The sequence below is a fragment of the Meles meles genome, chromosome 8 (assembly GCF_922984935.1).
Source record: "Meles meles chromosome 8, mMelMel3.1 paternal haplotype, whole genome shotgun sequence".
Classification (NCBI taxonomy): Eukaryota; Metazoa; Chordata; class Mammalia; order Carnivora; family Mustelidae; genus Meles; species Meles meles.
Window position 1 is genome coordinate 36,060,196 of NC_060073.1, and position 17,128 is coordinate 36,077,323.

The window sequence follows — 17,128 nt, forward strand, 5'->3', positions numbered from 1 at the left end:
TGGCGCGTGGCTCCCCTTCTCCGCCGCGCTCACCCCAGCACCCGGCCGGCCGAGGGGCCCCCCCGGACCATGCGGAAGCGACTCCGGGGAAGAAGCACCAAGCGGACGCGGAGCGCCGAGCCGTTGCAGTGGCACCCCTCTCTGCCTTTGCCGGCGGCTCTACACTCCGCGGCGCGCCAGGCCGACCTAGCTGCGCGCCGGGGCTGTTAACTCTCATTTGAGAAGCCATAACCTATTAGAGCAAACGCAGTTATAACTTCATTCAACTCAGCCGCTCGAGAGCTCGGTTTACACAGGTTCCTGTGGGCAACTAGTGGCTCGCCCCGGTGCCTCTCGCCTAGTCATCAGTCCCTAAGAGGGAAAGGAAAAGTTATCGGGCTGATGCGCGCTTCGACGCATGCAGTTGTTCCCAAGGACAAGTCACTTCACCCACAGCCCCCGCCGCCTAGCCCCCAACCCCCCACTTGATCATCACTCACGACCTCATCAGCTGGAGACCCTTAGTCATGATGGGGAAGGGGGAGGGGCACGAACTTTTCTAAGAAGTTTCCTTTCTACCAAGGGCGTCACAGTGAGTTGGTCACGTAAACAGCACGAAGAGTGGTTGTTGCCGCCCCCCCACCCCCTCCCCCTGCGTTGTTCTTGTATTATTATTAAAGCGGTAGCATCCTGGCGCTGATAAGCAACAAGTTCCCCCAGCGGTCTTCCCGCCCTAGCCTGACAAGGCGAAGATTTTCTTACCTGGCGACAGGGAAATCTCCCGAGCAGAGCTCAGCTTTGCCAGAGCCCCAGGTGTGACCTGAGCAGTGGGCAAGGAAGCGGTGTGCAGGCTGGATTATTTTTATGAGGGTACCCTGAAACTCCTCACTTTCCCCGGGAACTTTCTGTACCAGGACCCAGCGACGGGCGGTTTGGAGGAAGCCCCAGGAACCACCCGCTATTTAGCAGAGCAGTTGGGCAGTCATTGGTAACCTCGCTCATTCATTAGAATTACGTTAGAACTCAAGAGAAAACGTGTCTCTCGGAGTGAGGGCGTTTGCGTAAATCTATAGGTTTTTCAACCTCGATGCCAGTTGCTTTGTCTTCTGTAGTCGCCAAGGTGGTTGAGAGTTTAAGCTTGCGGATATTGCAAAGGGTTATTAGATTCATAAGTCACACCAAGTGGTGGGCGATCCACTGAGCAAAGCCGAACTTCTCACATGATGACTTCAAACAAGACACATTACCTTCCAGCATCTGTTGGGGAGACGGGATTTTAAGACACTTGAGTCTCCAGGACAGCAAAGGCACAATGGTGAGTAGCAATAAACCCTGCATTATAATTGAAAAATCTTGACATGTTGCTTAACAACGGGCATATCACAGCTCTTCCTGGCACTTAACACGCCAAATAACAGCAGCTACTCAGGCCAGGAGAATCGGGTTTTTACATAGTGCAACTTTAATTGGAATCATTTGAGATTTAACACAGCAATGTGGAACTGCGTGGAACAAACTTGGAGCTGGGGGGGGGTGTTATATTGGCTGTTCAAGGCTGATGCTTCTCTCCCAGCCTTCTTGCATTCCATTCTTTTTCTCTATATGTGTGTGGTGTATGAGCATATTCTATTATTTATTTGTGGGCATGTATTTGGCATTCACGGGGGGGGGGGGGTTAATTTCCATCTAAAAACAATAATGCTACTAGAGGTTGGGGTTAGGGGGTGGAGGGGTAAGGATGGGGTAGAGACTGGGAGTTTGGGTGCGGATGGGGGGTGGGGTTGGTTGGTGGGGGAGAAATAAGTCAGAAGTGCATATCACCGGTAATGGAATGGGTAATCTTCTCATAGAAGAAAAGGGTCTCATCAACATGTGATCAACTATTAACAGGATGGCTTTGGCAAAGCCATCCACACGTGACAAAACGTAAGGAAGTGGAAGAAACCGTCTAGAGCAATATCAAGTATCACTGAATTAGAGATTTTTTAGCCTTTTCCTCCTGCTGCGCCGGGTGTGTAATTGGGCGATCGGAGTCCATTCAGCACCTTGGACAGAGCCAACGGATTTGTCCGAGGTGGTGGTACCCTAAGTAACCGTCTTAGCTCCGCAGTAAAGCCAGCTTCGTGTCGCCCTTAAGAAGCGTCTTTTCTAAGGTTCGGCTCACACCGAGATCGGGCTGGAGAGAGTCAGATTTTGGAGCGGAGCGTTTGGAAAGCGAGCCCCAGTTTGGTCCCCTCATTGAGCTCGCTGAAGTTGGCTTCCTAGCGGTGTAGGCTGGAATAGACTCTTGGCAAGCTCCGGGTTGGTATACTGGGTTAACTTTGGGAAATGCAAGTGTTTATCTCCAGGATCTAGCCACCGGGGTGGTGTAAGCCGCAAAGAAGGTAAGCATCGGGGCGGGGACCCCCTGCAACCCCAATTCTTGAGCTATTTTGATACTCGATCTTCCCGAGAGGACTTGTGGTGAAGGGGAGGAGGTAGAAGGAGAGCATGAGCGGGGGGTTGTTTCCTGGTATTTGCCCAGTTTGGATTGCCCTAGGTGAGAGCCTTGGGGTAAAGCGAGAAGGGGGTGGGGGGGGGGATAAAGAAAAAAAAATGCTCAGTCTTCCTGCGGATATAATGAGTTTAGTTAACTTGGACCTGCATATGTCTGATTCAAATGTAAGATTTCTCTTTTTCTCCCCTTCACCTCCTTTTCCGTTCTCTTTGCCGGTGTGTGTGTGTGTGTGCATGTGTACAGTAGATTCATTACTAATTATGAGGCTTTTACACAACATTCAGTTTCCTAAATTTTGACTTTGTACCATTTAGAATTAGGCGGTGGAGGTGGTGTACGGTGGGGAGGTGGAGGTTGGGAAGAGGGTAGGAGGTAACGCTAAATCTCCAACACAAAATGAATCAAGGTAATTTCAGCTCTTCCAGTGAGAAGAATTCATTCTCTATGTATCTCTCCCCCCTCCCTCCTTCCCGCCCCCCTTCTTCTACCCCGCCCCCTCCTCCTGCCTCCATCCCTCCCTCATTCTATCTCTTCCCCTCTGTCGCCCTCGCGCCTAGCTGGATGTTTCTTTCTGTGTTTATGTGTGTGCGTGTGTGTGTGTGTGTGTGTGTGTGTGTGTGTGTTTTCCCCTCCCTCCCCACGAGTTTCGGGCGCTGGCTTAGAGGGCTCCCGCTTTCTCAAGGGAAGGGGAGCCGCCGACACCGCGCTCCGCTCCCCCGCCGGGCCGGATGCCTCACTGAGCCCAGGTCCGAGTCAGTCGGGGTAACTAAGGAAAGGGGGGGCCTCTGCTTGGGAGGAGAAGGTCCTTTCCGGGCTGAAAAGCCAGGGAGCGGGCCGCGGGAGGGGGCCTGGGTGGCTGGAGGCGATGGAGAAGAACACTCGCAGATCCGCTCGGCGGCTGGACAGAGCCACCAATCAGCTGGGGCTCAGACTGCCTAGCCAACGCGAGGTTGCACCCGGAGGCGCGGGTGGAGGGCGGCCGGCTCAATGCCCGGCTGGGGCAGCCTGCGTGCGGTGGGCCGGGAGGCGGGGAGGATCGACAATGCTCAGAGCCTCCCTACCTTCCGTTCCACCTCCCCCGCCTCCACCCCGGGGGGACCCGGAGCGGCCAGAGCCAGCGGCGTCCTTTGGCCTCTCCTCTGGGACCCCAGGGAATTGCGCGCCCCAGCGCGTGGGCCACCACCCTTTCCACACCCCTACAAACCTCAACCCACCCCCTTCCCGGACCCTTTGTTCCGGCGGCCAAGCCAAACCCAATGGCAGTTTTCGCCCCAGGGCTTGGGCGTTCTGGACTCCTCCTTCCGGGATCAGCCCTTCTTAATTAAGAGTCTAGGGCTTGGGGTGGGGGCGGGCCGTAGCGTAGGGGAAAACCTATTTCCGAAACTCTAGACTCGACTATTCTGGGGAACGAAAGAATCCCAACTCTGCTCAGGTGGAAGGGACGGATTCATAGGCAACGCGAGGATATTGTGGAGATTTAGAAGGAAAAAAAAAAAAAAAAACAGGCACTAGGATCAGATGACGGTGATAGGCTGCTCTGCACACAAAGGGAGCGTAGGGCAGGGTTTACGGAGCAAGTCTGCAGCAGCGAATGGGGCACAGATTGTTCCGAGATCCAGTCGTTTTCTCAGTCAGATCTACGCGAAAGGAGGAGAGGGGAGGGGCAGGGAGGGGAGCTAGGTGGGAGGGGCTGGTCTTGGGGGCGGGGGGATTTCTGATCAGTCTGATGCAATTCCAAGCGTGCTGCAAAGGAACTCCAAGGAGTCCGCATCACCATCGCCACCCACCCTTCCCAGATGGTGCTGTTTTAAATACGGATCTGCAGGGCTGAACGCAGAACTGGGAGATTTATTGCAAAATCCCGAGAAGGGGGTGGGGGGCACAGGGAATGGTAGGGCAGAATTTAAAGGTGCAACGCTTGCTTTTCCCCAGTCAAGCTGCAACGGGTCGGAATTTTTTTTTTTTTTTTTTTTTTCTGTCTGCCTGTCTGGTTTCTAATTCACCAAGGAAGAGGTGTAAATATTGTGACATTTCGAGGCGGCTTGATGGATGAGAAAAAAATCATCTGTCACTCTAAATTGCAGAGTTCCCTCTCCGCGAGATGTCTTGCTAGCGAATACTCACTGCTGCCTAATACAGTTGCTAGGGCTTCAGATGAATGCATCGTTAAGGGAATATTATCCTTTTAGTCGACTTGCCAATTTATCTGACAGTCGAACCGAGAAAATTGTAGATTTCGCGTCTCTGGGAGGCAAGGAGGGAAAATGCTTAACAGTCTAATTCTTGTAACCTCGATATCATTAACCACTTAAACCTGCAAAGTGTCGCGTCATCTTCTCTTACATACACACACACATCCTCGACTTATGAGATAAAATGGTTTCGCCTAAAGTGCCGTGGAAATGAATGTCACTTTAAGAATGTGCGCCTGATATTCACTGTTTATGTGTATTTACATAGAACTGCTCAGCACGGAGGCAAGAAATTTCAATTCTCCTGTTTGAAATCAGACGGAAGATTAGAAGGTGATAGGGGAAGAAAGGGAGGGGGGTGTTTTTAACCCTAAAAATTAACCGTATTCTAGCTTACTTCTGTACCCCTGGTCTTGCATATTAATATTTCCGTGTGTGAGATTTTAGCTTGGTCTAGCTCCCCCAATGGAATAAATCAGTATTGATTCAGATGAAAATATATTCATCCTGCCTGTAGCTTTTTCAGTGTCATTGATAGTAAGACCTACAACACAGCAATTTTTGAGGACTGAAAAAATGTCTGAAAGGGTTTTGCAAACTGGGAAGCAGACACTCTCTATAAATGGGAGGTATCCCTATGACATTCTTTTTACACAACATTTTCATTTAATGGAACCAGGGTACTAATTATTTTTAGATAACCATTTGATTTGTATGGTTAAGGTAAAAAAGTGGGGATTTTAAAAGCGAGTTTTTTCCTGGCTTACAAAATGTTGTTTGTTAATTGCCTATCCATGTAAATTGGAAAGAAGGCCTTTGAAAGATCTAAAATCAACCTACATAAACTTCATTTTTTTGCCAGACTTTTTTTCTAACAAGTCTCTCATCTAAATTCTTAATAAGAGGAGAAGCTAGTAAATTTAGTTTCTTTTCTTTTCCTGGCCTGTCCTCTAGGGGAAACATTAGTAAGAAACAACATCCCTAAATCAGGCAATGTGAGAGGCAAGGCCTGGATGACCACAAAACAGATAATCAGCCACAAAAACCAACAAAGAGAAATAAAGAAAAATCAGCACTGAGGCATGACTGAAAAGGGATTTTTGTTTTTAATTCTATGATTTGGGGACCAGGCTCCAACTTGCTCAAATAACATTCACAGGATCAAATTGCTTACAATCTGTCAGTTAAAATGATGTCTAACTGAACATATTTTTTATTAAATATACTTCTACCAAAGGCCAGTAAAGTTATTCTTTGCTTTTAATTGGGACAAGCGAACCATTTAAATGATTCTAATGAATATGAACTGATACCTGGTTTTAAAATTCTGCTTAAAACTATTTTTTTTTTCTGAAAAGCACTGACTTGCCAGAAAAATATCTATTTTTGTAGCTTTCTTTTCACTCTATGGATAATTTAATGAGTTGCCTATTTTAATTTTACAACTGCTACCTCAGAAGTAACTCAAATTATCTTTTTTTGGCTCGTGTCTTTCTCTGCTGATCTGCTACTGCTGTGTGTGTGTATGTGTGTGTATGGGCATGTTTGTCTCTGTATGTTTTCTGGTGAATTTCACAAGCAGAGATCTCTTCAGTTTACACGCCATAATCCATATAAAGAACAGAGTGTGGTACTTAATAAAAATAAATATTAACACTTAGTGAGAGCTTACCATTATTAAACCAATGGAAATGGGGGGAATGACTTTAAGGGGAGAAAGATTAAATTCTTAACCAATAAAAAGAAAATTTCCTCCCCCTTTTGACTTAAGAGTGATCATACTTCAAAAATAGGAACTCTTTCTTTTTTTACTTAAGAAATTAAAGCTACTGCTTTAATAAGTGTGTCTTGAGGAAGATATACATGTTGCATGAAAACTAATACCCCAAAATAGCATGCTGAAAAGATCAGAATGTTCAATTCTTTATCCCTGCCTCCATTTTCATTTGGCTATTTTTGGGAGCATTCATTCTGAGTTTTTTTTAAATTTAGACAGACTTTTTAATTCTTTTTCTTTTTTTCCTAACATTCTAAAGGAGTCCTACAAATAATTCTGCGATTATGCAGACTTTATTTGTATTTCCTGATAATTGTATTTTATAGGCATATAGTGCTGTGATAGCTTTTATTAAGTTTCCTTGTTTGTTCTCTTCAGCAATTGTGTGAGGTAGGAATTAGCAGTCACCTTTTTACAGATGAGGCAATTCAAATTCAGAGTTGTCCAAGACCATATTGCTGGTAAGAAGTGAAGACTGACCAAGTCTGTTTCTTCAAATTTCAAGGATTGTGCTTATTCCTCTCCAGACCATGTTGCCTCAAATCCCACTTAGGCATCTGACGGGAATTTACATGTTATTTTCTCCTATTTTGATTTCTTTGATTAAAAAAAAAAATACCTGCAAATAGTTCCCAGAATTCTGCTATGACCTTCCCTTCCTAAACCATTTCCATCTCCCACAATTGGAGGCTCAAAGAAGGCAAGAGTCTTCCCGTAGCTGACATACCATCTAAGGCACGGTCACTAAGTCCCCAAAAACCAACACAGAAAATAGGAAAAGCCAAAGCCAAGAATCATTTTGCTTTTACTTGGGAGTCATAGAATCTGAGGGCTGGGAAGGTCCTCAGAGGTCACTTAGCCCCGCCCATATCTGATGCATGAATTCAGGCTGGCTTGTTTCCTTCCAAGCCTCTGGAATTTCACCCCAGTTTTAGATTCCTGGAATCTTGCTTGTCTTGGTAGATATTCTGATACTTATGGGGATTGTGAGCTTGACTGGCCATTTCCTACTTCAGGCCCAAAAGGTATATTTTCTATGGACACACTAAAATTCATAATTTTATACGTTAAGCATTAACTAACAACCTGGAGATTCAGCAATAAGGAAGACTATATGGTTCTTATCTTGGTGGAGCTTATAGTTTAGAGACATGACTAGTTCTTTAATTTGCTCTAATCCCTAGAAGGGGACAAACTGCTGGAATCTTACCTTTTTCAAGAGAACACAGTGAACCAAATTAACAGCCTGAGTTAAAGCTTCACTCCCAACTAGTCAGTAGCTGAAAAAAAATCAATTGTCTCCCTTGATCTCTATTTCTTCATACATATGACAAGAAGATGTTCTCAGGAGAAACTCTCAATTCCACTTTAGCTCCAAGTTTGAGTGATATAATGGATAACTCTTTCTTGGTAGAAGGTAAGTACTAAGTCACCCTAACCGTTGATGATTTATAATTTGGGGTGCTGCTGGGTTTTTAACTTGTTAAGAAGCACATTATGAGAAGTGAAGGCAACTTATTTAAACCCAGCATAGAAGAAATCTAGATATTGAGCCTATCATTTTCTGAGAAATGATGACTTGGAGAGTTTTAGTTTGAACAATGATCCCAAACTCCTACAGATTATTTTTCAAAGGTATGGGATGATGAGATTGACTCACTATCAAATTAATTGCTTATTTTCTTTGTGCAAGCATAAATTTTAATTTTTCAAGTCATTTCTTATTAAAATCAGAGATATTATATCTTGAAATTGTTTGGGCCTCATGAATAATGCATTATATACACATGATAATAGATAATTAGATGGACCAACCAGGAAAAAACATGAAAGGGATCTGGTAGCTCAAGGATTGCAGAAGGTGTGTGGGCATTTTGACATCCAGGAAATGCTATAGATCTGTCCTTAGCTAACTCAGCCTGGTAGAGATAATTAAGAAAAAATGTGGGTGTAGGAAGGCTGCAAGCCATTCCCTGGGATTGGCTAGCTTGCTGCAGTAGTTCAAAAACAATTGGCACAGCCACCCACACTGGACATGATTGCCCTTTGATGAGGCAGCTATTGACTTTTATAAAGATGCCATATTTAAAATAACTTCTGATGCACTAGGGATGACAGATATCATTCTTGAATTCTATTTTAGACAAATGGCAAAATATATTCCAAAGTATTGATTTTTAAAATTAAAAAAAAAAAAACTTTAAAATCTATGTTCTAAAAACCAGAAGTTGAGCAACATGTGACCTGACTTTAAGAGTTCAGTCTGAAGCTGGGAGAAACGTGGTCTACATGAGACATTTTGTCACGTTGTGAGCATTTTCTGGACCACCACAGGAGTTTGAAAGTACTCTGCTGATGCTTTTTACCCCTGAGTAAACATTAAATGCGCTAAAAAAACTGACACTGGGAAAGAGAAATCCAATCAATTGCCCCCGAAAAGCAAAAGAAAGTTCTCCGAGATCTTTGTGCTCAGAGGGCGTGTTATAATGTATGGAATCTAGAAATTCCTTCAGAATATGCTAGGTTCCATACTTATCAGGACTAGAAGGAATTGGAATCGACTTATCCCCAGTTCAAGGAATTGGAATTGACGTATCTCCAGCTTCAGGGAAAATACCAACTACCTACTCCCCTACCCCCAGAGGACTGTAGGAAGAAATACCCAACCTGGGTGATTACGCAAAGGTTCCACACGTCTAAAGCCTTTGGGACGGGACATTATAGGATGAGTGAATAGAAAAGAGAAACATGACAGTGAGGAAAATTAAGCAGAGAAAACAAAAAGCCAAAATGGGATCAGTATTAAACAGGGATTCTGGAAGTATCCCCTCTGTTTTCCCTGAGGCCATTCATCCATTGAGACAGATCTGCGCGGTCCCTGCTAAGGTCCTTATTCTGGTTACTTTGGTAGGAAACTGTTCTGCTTTGACCACCCTCCTCCACTAAGGGCTACTTTCTCCCCTAACAACTTCCATAATGAATATTTTTAAATGAGCTTGTTAATGTTTCTCCTTGAAATTTGTTGGATTAGCATGAGCTTTGTAACCACTCTGTGCCATGGACTCCACTCTTGGCAGTCTGGTCAAGCCTATGTAAACCTTTCTCAAAATAATGTTTCTAAATAAGTAAAATAAAAAATTATAAGGTTACAAAGGAAGCCAGTTATATTTAATATAATCATAAAATATTTTAAAATAGTATATTATGTGATGCAGGAATATGCTTTTTTAATGCACGAAATAAGGTCTAACAGTATGTAAATACTAAAATTTTGAAGTAGTAATAAGCATCAACATATTTTGAAATGTCTGTAACAACAGACAAGTGATATGAAGGTGTCTGTGATTTCTATTGGTGACAAAGTCTACAAATACTTCGATGTAGTATTTCACAAACATATTTAACAGCACACTTGTTGGGGGGTGCTTATGAACATGGTATAGATTCAGAAATTCTTATCTCATCTCTTGGTGTCTTCCAGTATTAGCCATTGCGTTTTCCTCTCTCAGAAAACTTCTGAGAAGTTTTCCTTCTCAGAAGGAAACTGGCAGTTGGGGAAAACTTTTAAAATATACTTTTACCATTAGACAAGTTGCCAAGTGGAGAAAGGACCAACTGATAATGTGGTTAAGGTATGGTGAGTGACAGGTTTCTACTGACTGCCCTTGCTATAACTCTGAAGTTTATCCTTAGTACCACCCGCACTAACCCACTGCCCTAGAAATCCACAAGTTGGGCGCCTAGGTGGCTCAGTGGGTTAAGCCTCTGCCTTTGGCTCAGGTCATGATCTCAGGGTCCTGGGATCGAGTCCCTCATCCCGCTCTCTGCTCAGCGGAGAGCCTGCTTCCCCCTCTCTCTCTGCCTGCCTCTCTGCCTACTTGTGGTTTCTCTCTCTGTGTGTCAAATAAATAATTTTTAAAAGAGAGAGAGAGAGAGAAAGTTCAGACTCTGGTCACTAAGTCAGTGAGCATTGCCTGGGACACCTTGTGTGACTTCACCAACCTCTACAAACTACAGAGACTTCGTTTTTTGTCACTACGATACTATGGGAAACTATATGCAAATTATCATGGGATGAGATAACATTTATTTTGTACTACTCCGTGCTAAATTCTTTGCTTTGCATTTGAATATACTGTTTAACTCTCAAAGCAACTCCCTGAGATAGATTATATTCTAATGGTACCAATAAGAAGAGTGGTGCTCAGAGAGTTTAAGTGATGTACCCAAAATTATACAGCAAATCTTAAGTGGAAAAGCTAAAATTCAAACCTAAAGTTCTCTGGTTCTAAAGCCCATTATAAAATCATGACTCCCTATGTAGTAGCTACCACCCAGGTTGGATTTGCATCTCCCATTTTCAGGTTTGCACGTATATTTTGTTAAGAGATCTTTACCCTGCCCTTTGAGATGGCTGAGAATCTCAAAATTGGTAGCCACAAGTGCTAGTTCAGAATTATAATGAATCTCTGTTAACTAATGAAAGACTTTCAAACCACTCATTGTCATCTATCTTTTCTGGAGCCCCATTTTCACAATCACCAAAAAGAGACAGTGATAATACTTAGAGTTTTGTGGGGATCAAATAAATTAATAATAAAATCAAATGTTACTGAGTTCACTGTGGTGAGCATGCTATACTTCCAGTTAATTCAATCCTCACAACAATCTTTCTAGGCAGAGATTATTATTATTCCCATTTTAAAGATAAGGAAACTGAGGCATCAGTTAATTAACTGTCCTAAATTAGCAGAGTCAGTAAGTGACAAAGCTTGACTCAAACTCAGGTCAGTCTCATCCCAAAGCCTTTTCTTTTACTCAGTAAACTAATCTGTAAATCCCTTAGCTGTTTATTACAATTGTTGTCATGTTTAAAACACTAGCAAGAAAGAGAATTTCCAGAAATAAGTATATCGCCACCGAAGAGAAAGAGGAGTATCTGGAACTCTTCACCTGCCTGTTTTTCCTTCCACTTACTTTAACAGATGATGTCTAATTCCTTTCTTAACTTGTTCAGGGCAGTTCAAGTTAGCTGATTCTGAGAGTTACTGAGTAAGAAACGTTATAAATTGTTTAGATTAGGACTTAGTGTGTTTTGAAGCCATTTCATAAGTTTGCCTTTTCGAACTGTTAGTGGCTGGAGCAGAGCAGATGCTGTGATGAGGCACGCCCTTTCCAAAAACACAGTGGATGACAAACCTCCAAAGCTAACGCATTGTTTACAGATATGGAGAAGAGAAGGATGGACAAGCTCAATCCTGAATGTAATTACAGGGCTTTACAGCCCATGTTAGCAACTAAAATGTTTATTGGCTTTCCTTGTGCAATTCACTGTTCTTCTTCCAAAGGCTCCACTCCAAACTTGAGATTTCTCTGTAAGTCACATTTCATTTGGGAGGATGCAGAACTTGGTGTCTGGGTCCTTTGGGTCTTTGCACCAACTCAGAATTCAGAACACCAGCTCTAGAAATGAGCTGGGAGGTAGTCCAGGTAAGGGAGTTATACATGTACATGGGCATCTTCCTGATAAAATGCATCCATCGTCCTCCTGAAAAGCAACTCCTAGAAAGATGTGGCTTTAAATGAGGAACTGGAGGCATACTAGTAAGTCTTAGCATGAGTCAATGGTGTTTGCAGAGCTGCCAAAGTTACGTAAGGAATCAAAGATGGGGAGACGTCGTCCTGCCTCCCCTCTGATTTAAGCAAGAAAGGATGGTCTGAACTCATAATATATTTGTTACATCCTGGAGCTCAGAAACCATTTCCACCAGGAAAGGATGATCTTAAAGGACATTTTAATGTATGAAAAAGACCACCAAAAGCCTTGTCAGAACTGCATGCTCTAAAAGACAAAAGAGTATGAATTCTTACCTTGGCTCAGGACTCTAACTTTAGGAGAAAGAATTACATGAGTTTCAAGTTTAGTTTACCAAATGATAGACAATTCCTGAAAGGAGTCTGAATGTAGATGGGAAAAAGTGTCTTAAAGATGATTTAGTTCACAATGCTAGTGCATTGAAATCACCTGAATCATTTGTTCTTTCTGAGCTAAGGTGTGAATGTGCTGCCTGGTTATAGCCCACTGCCCTCGTTTTATTGATCAGGCAAATGAGGTACACACTGGTGAAGATCTCTCAACCTATTCAGCAAACATTTCTAGGAGACTTATAGTATCCATGAGGGCTAGTGGAGTGACTTGCCAGGTCATATGGCCAGAAAGTGATGAAGTTTAACCTAGGACCTAAACTCCCTTGACTACTATATGGGCCTTAAAATCGCATCATGTGACAATGGTAGTTCTTCTATTTTCCAATAATAAAAAGATAAAACAATGAATGCCTAACTTTATATATAACTTATATTAATTACTAAAATAGAAACATAATTAACAAGATATTGATAGTATTCTAATAAGACATTGTTAACTTTAAATGGATGGGACAAAACTAATTATATTTTAAATGTCTTCAGCAATCCACCATTACTTTACGATTATTGAGACCCTAGCTAAAACAAGGTGAATTGAAACCTCAAATTTTCATTGATTCCTATATTATTCCCTGAGTTTTCAGTTACTTCATTTGGTTCTCAGTTCTTATCTGAGATTTGAAAACAGTTTTGTTTGGTTTACAGGGATGATTTTTGTAGCTTCCTCCCCACTCCCTCTAGTAGGAAAACAAAACAAAACAAAAAATTGATTTTTTCCCTTAAAATGATCAAAAATAGGGGAATTATAATATTAATTATACTTCTTAAATTCCCTAGTCTTAAAAATGTTAGGGAATGTTTGCTAATGTAAACTTTATAATTTTTAATCCACATCATTTTTCAAAGAAGTATTCTTTTTCTTTTTTTCGAGGCAGGGGTAAGCTCTACACCCAACACTGGGCTTGAACTCATGATGCCAAGATCAAGATTTGCAAGCTCCACTAACTAAGCCAGCCAGGCGCCCCCAAGAAATACTCTTTAAGGCTGTTTCTTTGTTCTTCATATGACATCCATACACATCATTCCACTTTTGTGATTAATTTCTATTATTAAGTACTGTTCTGAAGTTGTGCTTTTGTAAAAACCAATTAATTGATGGGTAAATTAGATATTTATAAATTCTTTCTAAAAATGAAGAATGCAGTTATATAAATAAATAACAATATGAGTTATCAAAAATACAATAACAAAAAGTAATATTAAAAATGTTAATTAGCCAAGAAAATAGTCAAGAATATGTCAAACTTCTATATATTTTTTGAGACAAATTGGCATCATGTAGGTTAGCATGATTCTCTTTTATGGAATTCAACTTATTTTTACTCACTTTAATTAGTTTTTGTGTGCAGATAAAATGGAAGGCAATGGAAATTTGGCTTGCAAAGTAGTTCTAAGATGATCTACATCCACAATCTGGTTGTAATGCCATAAGAATATGTTTATTATGTGAGAATGGTAATTCAAATTAGCATTCAGTATAGACATAAAGCAATGAGCAATGCAAGCTAACTTCAGTTATTTATCCTGGGAACTTTTTCTTTTTTTAAATTAAAAAGGTCAGAATATATAATAGTATTGGCTCATTCTTTCCAAGTACTCCAGGAAAACATGTCTATGAAATAAAGGATCCTCAATCCTAAACATTGTACTACTGCATTTGGGGGAGGCATGAAATTTGGTCCTAATGTGTTGGGTCTTCATTTTTCTAATTCGGCATAGAGGCTGTCTCAAGGAAAAGTGACTGTGGTCTGAATATGCATCCCAGAAACATGTTTAATTTGTATCATGGAATCAATGTCTGACTTCCAAAATTGGATATCTAACCACAAACCCCACTACCTCACACACATCACCCACCTTTCCCAGATCATAACCACTATCCAAGCAGAGAAAAATAGTTTTCTTTGAGTGTATATATAGCAATGACTGACAAAAAAAAAAAAAAAAAAAAAATCAATTTAGGGGTCTTGGAATGTGTTTCCCCCATTCATTCTCCATTCTGTTCCATCTCTCTGTCCTCAACATTTATGAAACATTGTCCTATCCATCTGCATTAACATCACCCTTTCTTAGATCCAACTAGACTTACCACTCTTGGTGCCCTACATTGATAGACAGAGGTTTCAGAAGTGCCTACTTAGAGCAAACACTCCTAGCCTAGTAGTCTTCTTTTGGTCACAGAGTCCCTTGATAACTTCTCAAAATTGTATTATGAAGGGGAAATAAATGTGCTCATCTCCTATTCAGTTTCTTTTTAGCGTGTTGATTTCATTCCATGACTGCCTAGTTTCTTCTTGGGACTACTAGATTGAGTTTGTAGTCACCATTGAGTGCCCTAAACATACCCGAAAGAGATAACCATGAGTAGTGGAAATGGTATTTCTGCTGATCCTATGCTCTTCATCTGGGCTATAAAGAATGAGAAGGCCCAAAATATTTGGTCACACTGGGTTGTGAGATCATAACAGAGATATAAATGACAAGTGAAATAATCAGTTAAACTTGCTTCTAGGTATCATGTAGGTTAACCTGATTCTTTTGTATGGACTTCAGTTTAGTTTTACTCTATTCTAATTAGACTTTATATGCAGACAAAAATGAAAAGATAGGAGAAATCTCTCAAATTAGGAGAAAGTAGAAGCTTAAAAAGTAGTGTAGTGTTTTGTAGTCCTTACCTTCTGAGAGAAATTACATCAAAATAAACACTTGAGGATATATAAGCACTATCCCACTTTTAACAGATAATGGTTCCCAACTTAGGATATTATGTGGACTACAGAAAAATCACTTGCTCTTAAACAATTTTGTTGAGAAGAAAAGACATAAAAGTTAAATATCCCGTTTAAGAGCTATTTCTTTTGCAAAGTGCTTCATCTAAAAACTAAGGATAGAAGATCCAGCTTTGACATGAAGGCTCATCTTTTCATGGAACAAATCACTTCTGTCTCTAAGCTGCAAGGGAAGGATTTGTCAATCTGATTGAATCTCCCCTTTAGTTTTTCCCAACAGCTGTGTTCAGATAATTCATGACTCCCGTGTTTCCTGAGCCCTGGATAATTTCACACACATGTCTAGTATGGGGCTCCACATTTTCAGAAGAATATGGAGATCTTGGAGGAGGTCCAGGGTAGACCAAGGGAAATGATTAATGGATTGGAAGTTGGAGTTTATGAAGAAAGGTTGTGAGATCTAATTTCTTGTTATGAGAAAAGTCCGAGTGGTGACTTAATAACACAAGGAGGTTAGTAAGCAGCTGTTCTCCATCTTCACTAAGGTTGGGTGAAATGAAATAAGATATAAATTGCAACAAGAACAAAAATGTGTTGTAAGTGGGAATTTCCAAGCACTAGAATTGCTGGGTCCTTAGAAGGGTCTTCAGAAGAAGAATGTGGAATCTGCTTTACTGGTCTGAAATGATAAGCCTATGAGTGGAGAGGAGGATGAGATAATCTCTTAAGATCCCTTCTGGATCTCTTTTCCCTTAACCACCTAGAAAAATTATTTGCCTGAGCAGTGCCTCATTTCCTTCCTGCCACTGCTTACATCATGATCCCTTATCCTTTGTCTACCTTCTGTAAAATGCTGCTAACTGAGGGTAGCTAAGGCCCTGTTCAATCATGATGGGCCCTAACCAGATTCTAGGTGCCATTCCAGCTTTGGGAACAAGTTTCTTATTCGTTACTACTATCCCTGACCACTGCCAGTATGTTGAAGGTCATCTTCTCATACACCAAACCCACGACAAAGGAAAACAAAACCAAATATAATTTCCAACCTTTAATTCACAATTGACCCAATGCGTTAAAGACAATTCTTACGTTCTATTGCATGGAGCACTGGGTGTGGTGCAAAAACAATGAATACTGTTACGCTGAAAATAAATAAATAAATAGATAACCCCCCCCCCCCAAAAAAGACAATTCTTATGTTCTAGAATTTGAGTATCTAAAGAGCTGAAATATGTTTTATTCATCTGCCTTTAACATAGCCCAAAGAGTTAGGGCGCCTGGTTGACTCTGTTCCTGGAGCATGGGACTCTTAAATTCAGGGTTTCAAGTTCAAGCCCTATGTTAGATGTAGCGATTACTTAAAAAATAGAATCTTAAACCAAAATGTAGACCAATGTTTGGCGGTAGGTATTCAAGTTTTCATCAACTGATCGAATGTAACCATGACATGAAGGTACTAAACTGAAGATTAACTGAAGTTGAGAAAATCAAGAGTTTCAGATGTTTCCAATGAGGCTGTATGCTAGACAAATGTAAGGCCCAACCCTTTTTGCCACACGTGTAGCTTTGAGGATTTTATTCCTGCCATGGCTGTGCTATTAGGACTTAGACAAGCTAGCCAGCTGCATGTCCTGCTCAGGTCCTTCATCAGGGACCATTCAAGATAGACGCTGTATAGATTCAGAATCATATAAAAATGGGCCAAATTCCTAGTGTGATTTTGTTTTTAATATGGCTTTATGAAGTTCAATGGCTTTTTCTAAATTCTCTTTTGCACATTCCTAACTTCTTCATGAAGAATATGAAATTTAACAGTAGAAAATCTCTCACTGCCATCATCAAACAACCTAAATAGTTAAGTCTCAAAAATAAGGTAATCTGTACTTACAATTTGTTTCAATGTCCTGAAACCCCCTGGTTTAAACTTGCTAATTCTTCTCATGACTCTTCTTCCAGTAAAACCAAC

At 41.4% G+C, this 17,128-nt stretch overlaps 1 protein-coding gene across 2 annotated transcripts in view; it reads left to right on the forward strand.

Annotated features, from left to right (window-relative positions):
• Nucleotides 1-1,035: 1,035 nt before the first annotated feature.
• The window catches only part of BDNF (brain derived neurotrophic factor), a 55,199-nt gene continuing 39,106 nt past the window's right edge, over nucleotides 1,036-17,128 (forward strand). The window contains exon 1 of one of the 2 annotated variants that reach the window (XM_046014357.1): nucleotides 1,036-1,294. In XM_046014357.1, the coding sequence (XP_045870313.1) occupies nucleotides 1,292-1,294 (3 nt within the window). In that variant the 5' untranslated portion in view covers nucleotides 1,036-1,291. Of the gene's footprint in view, nucleotides 1,295-2,114; nucleotides 2,364-17,128 lie in introns of those variants that run through there. The other variant, XM_046014360.1, reaches the window with a different exon arrangement.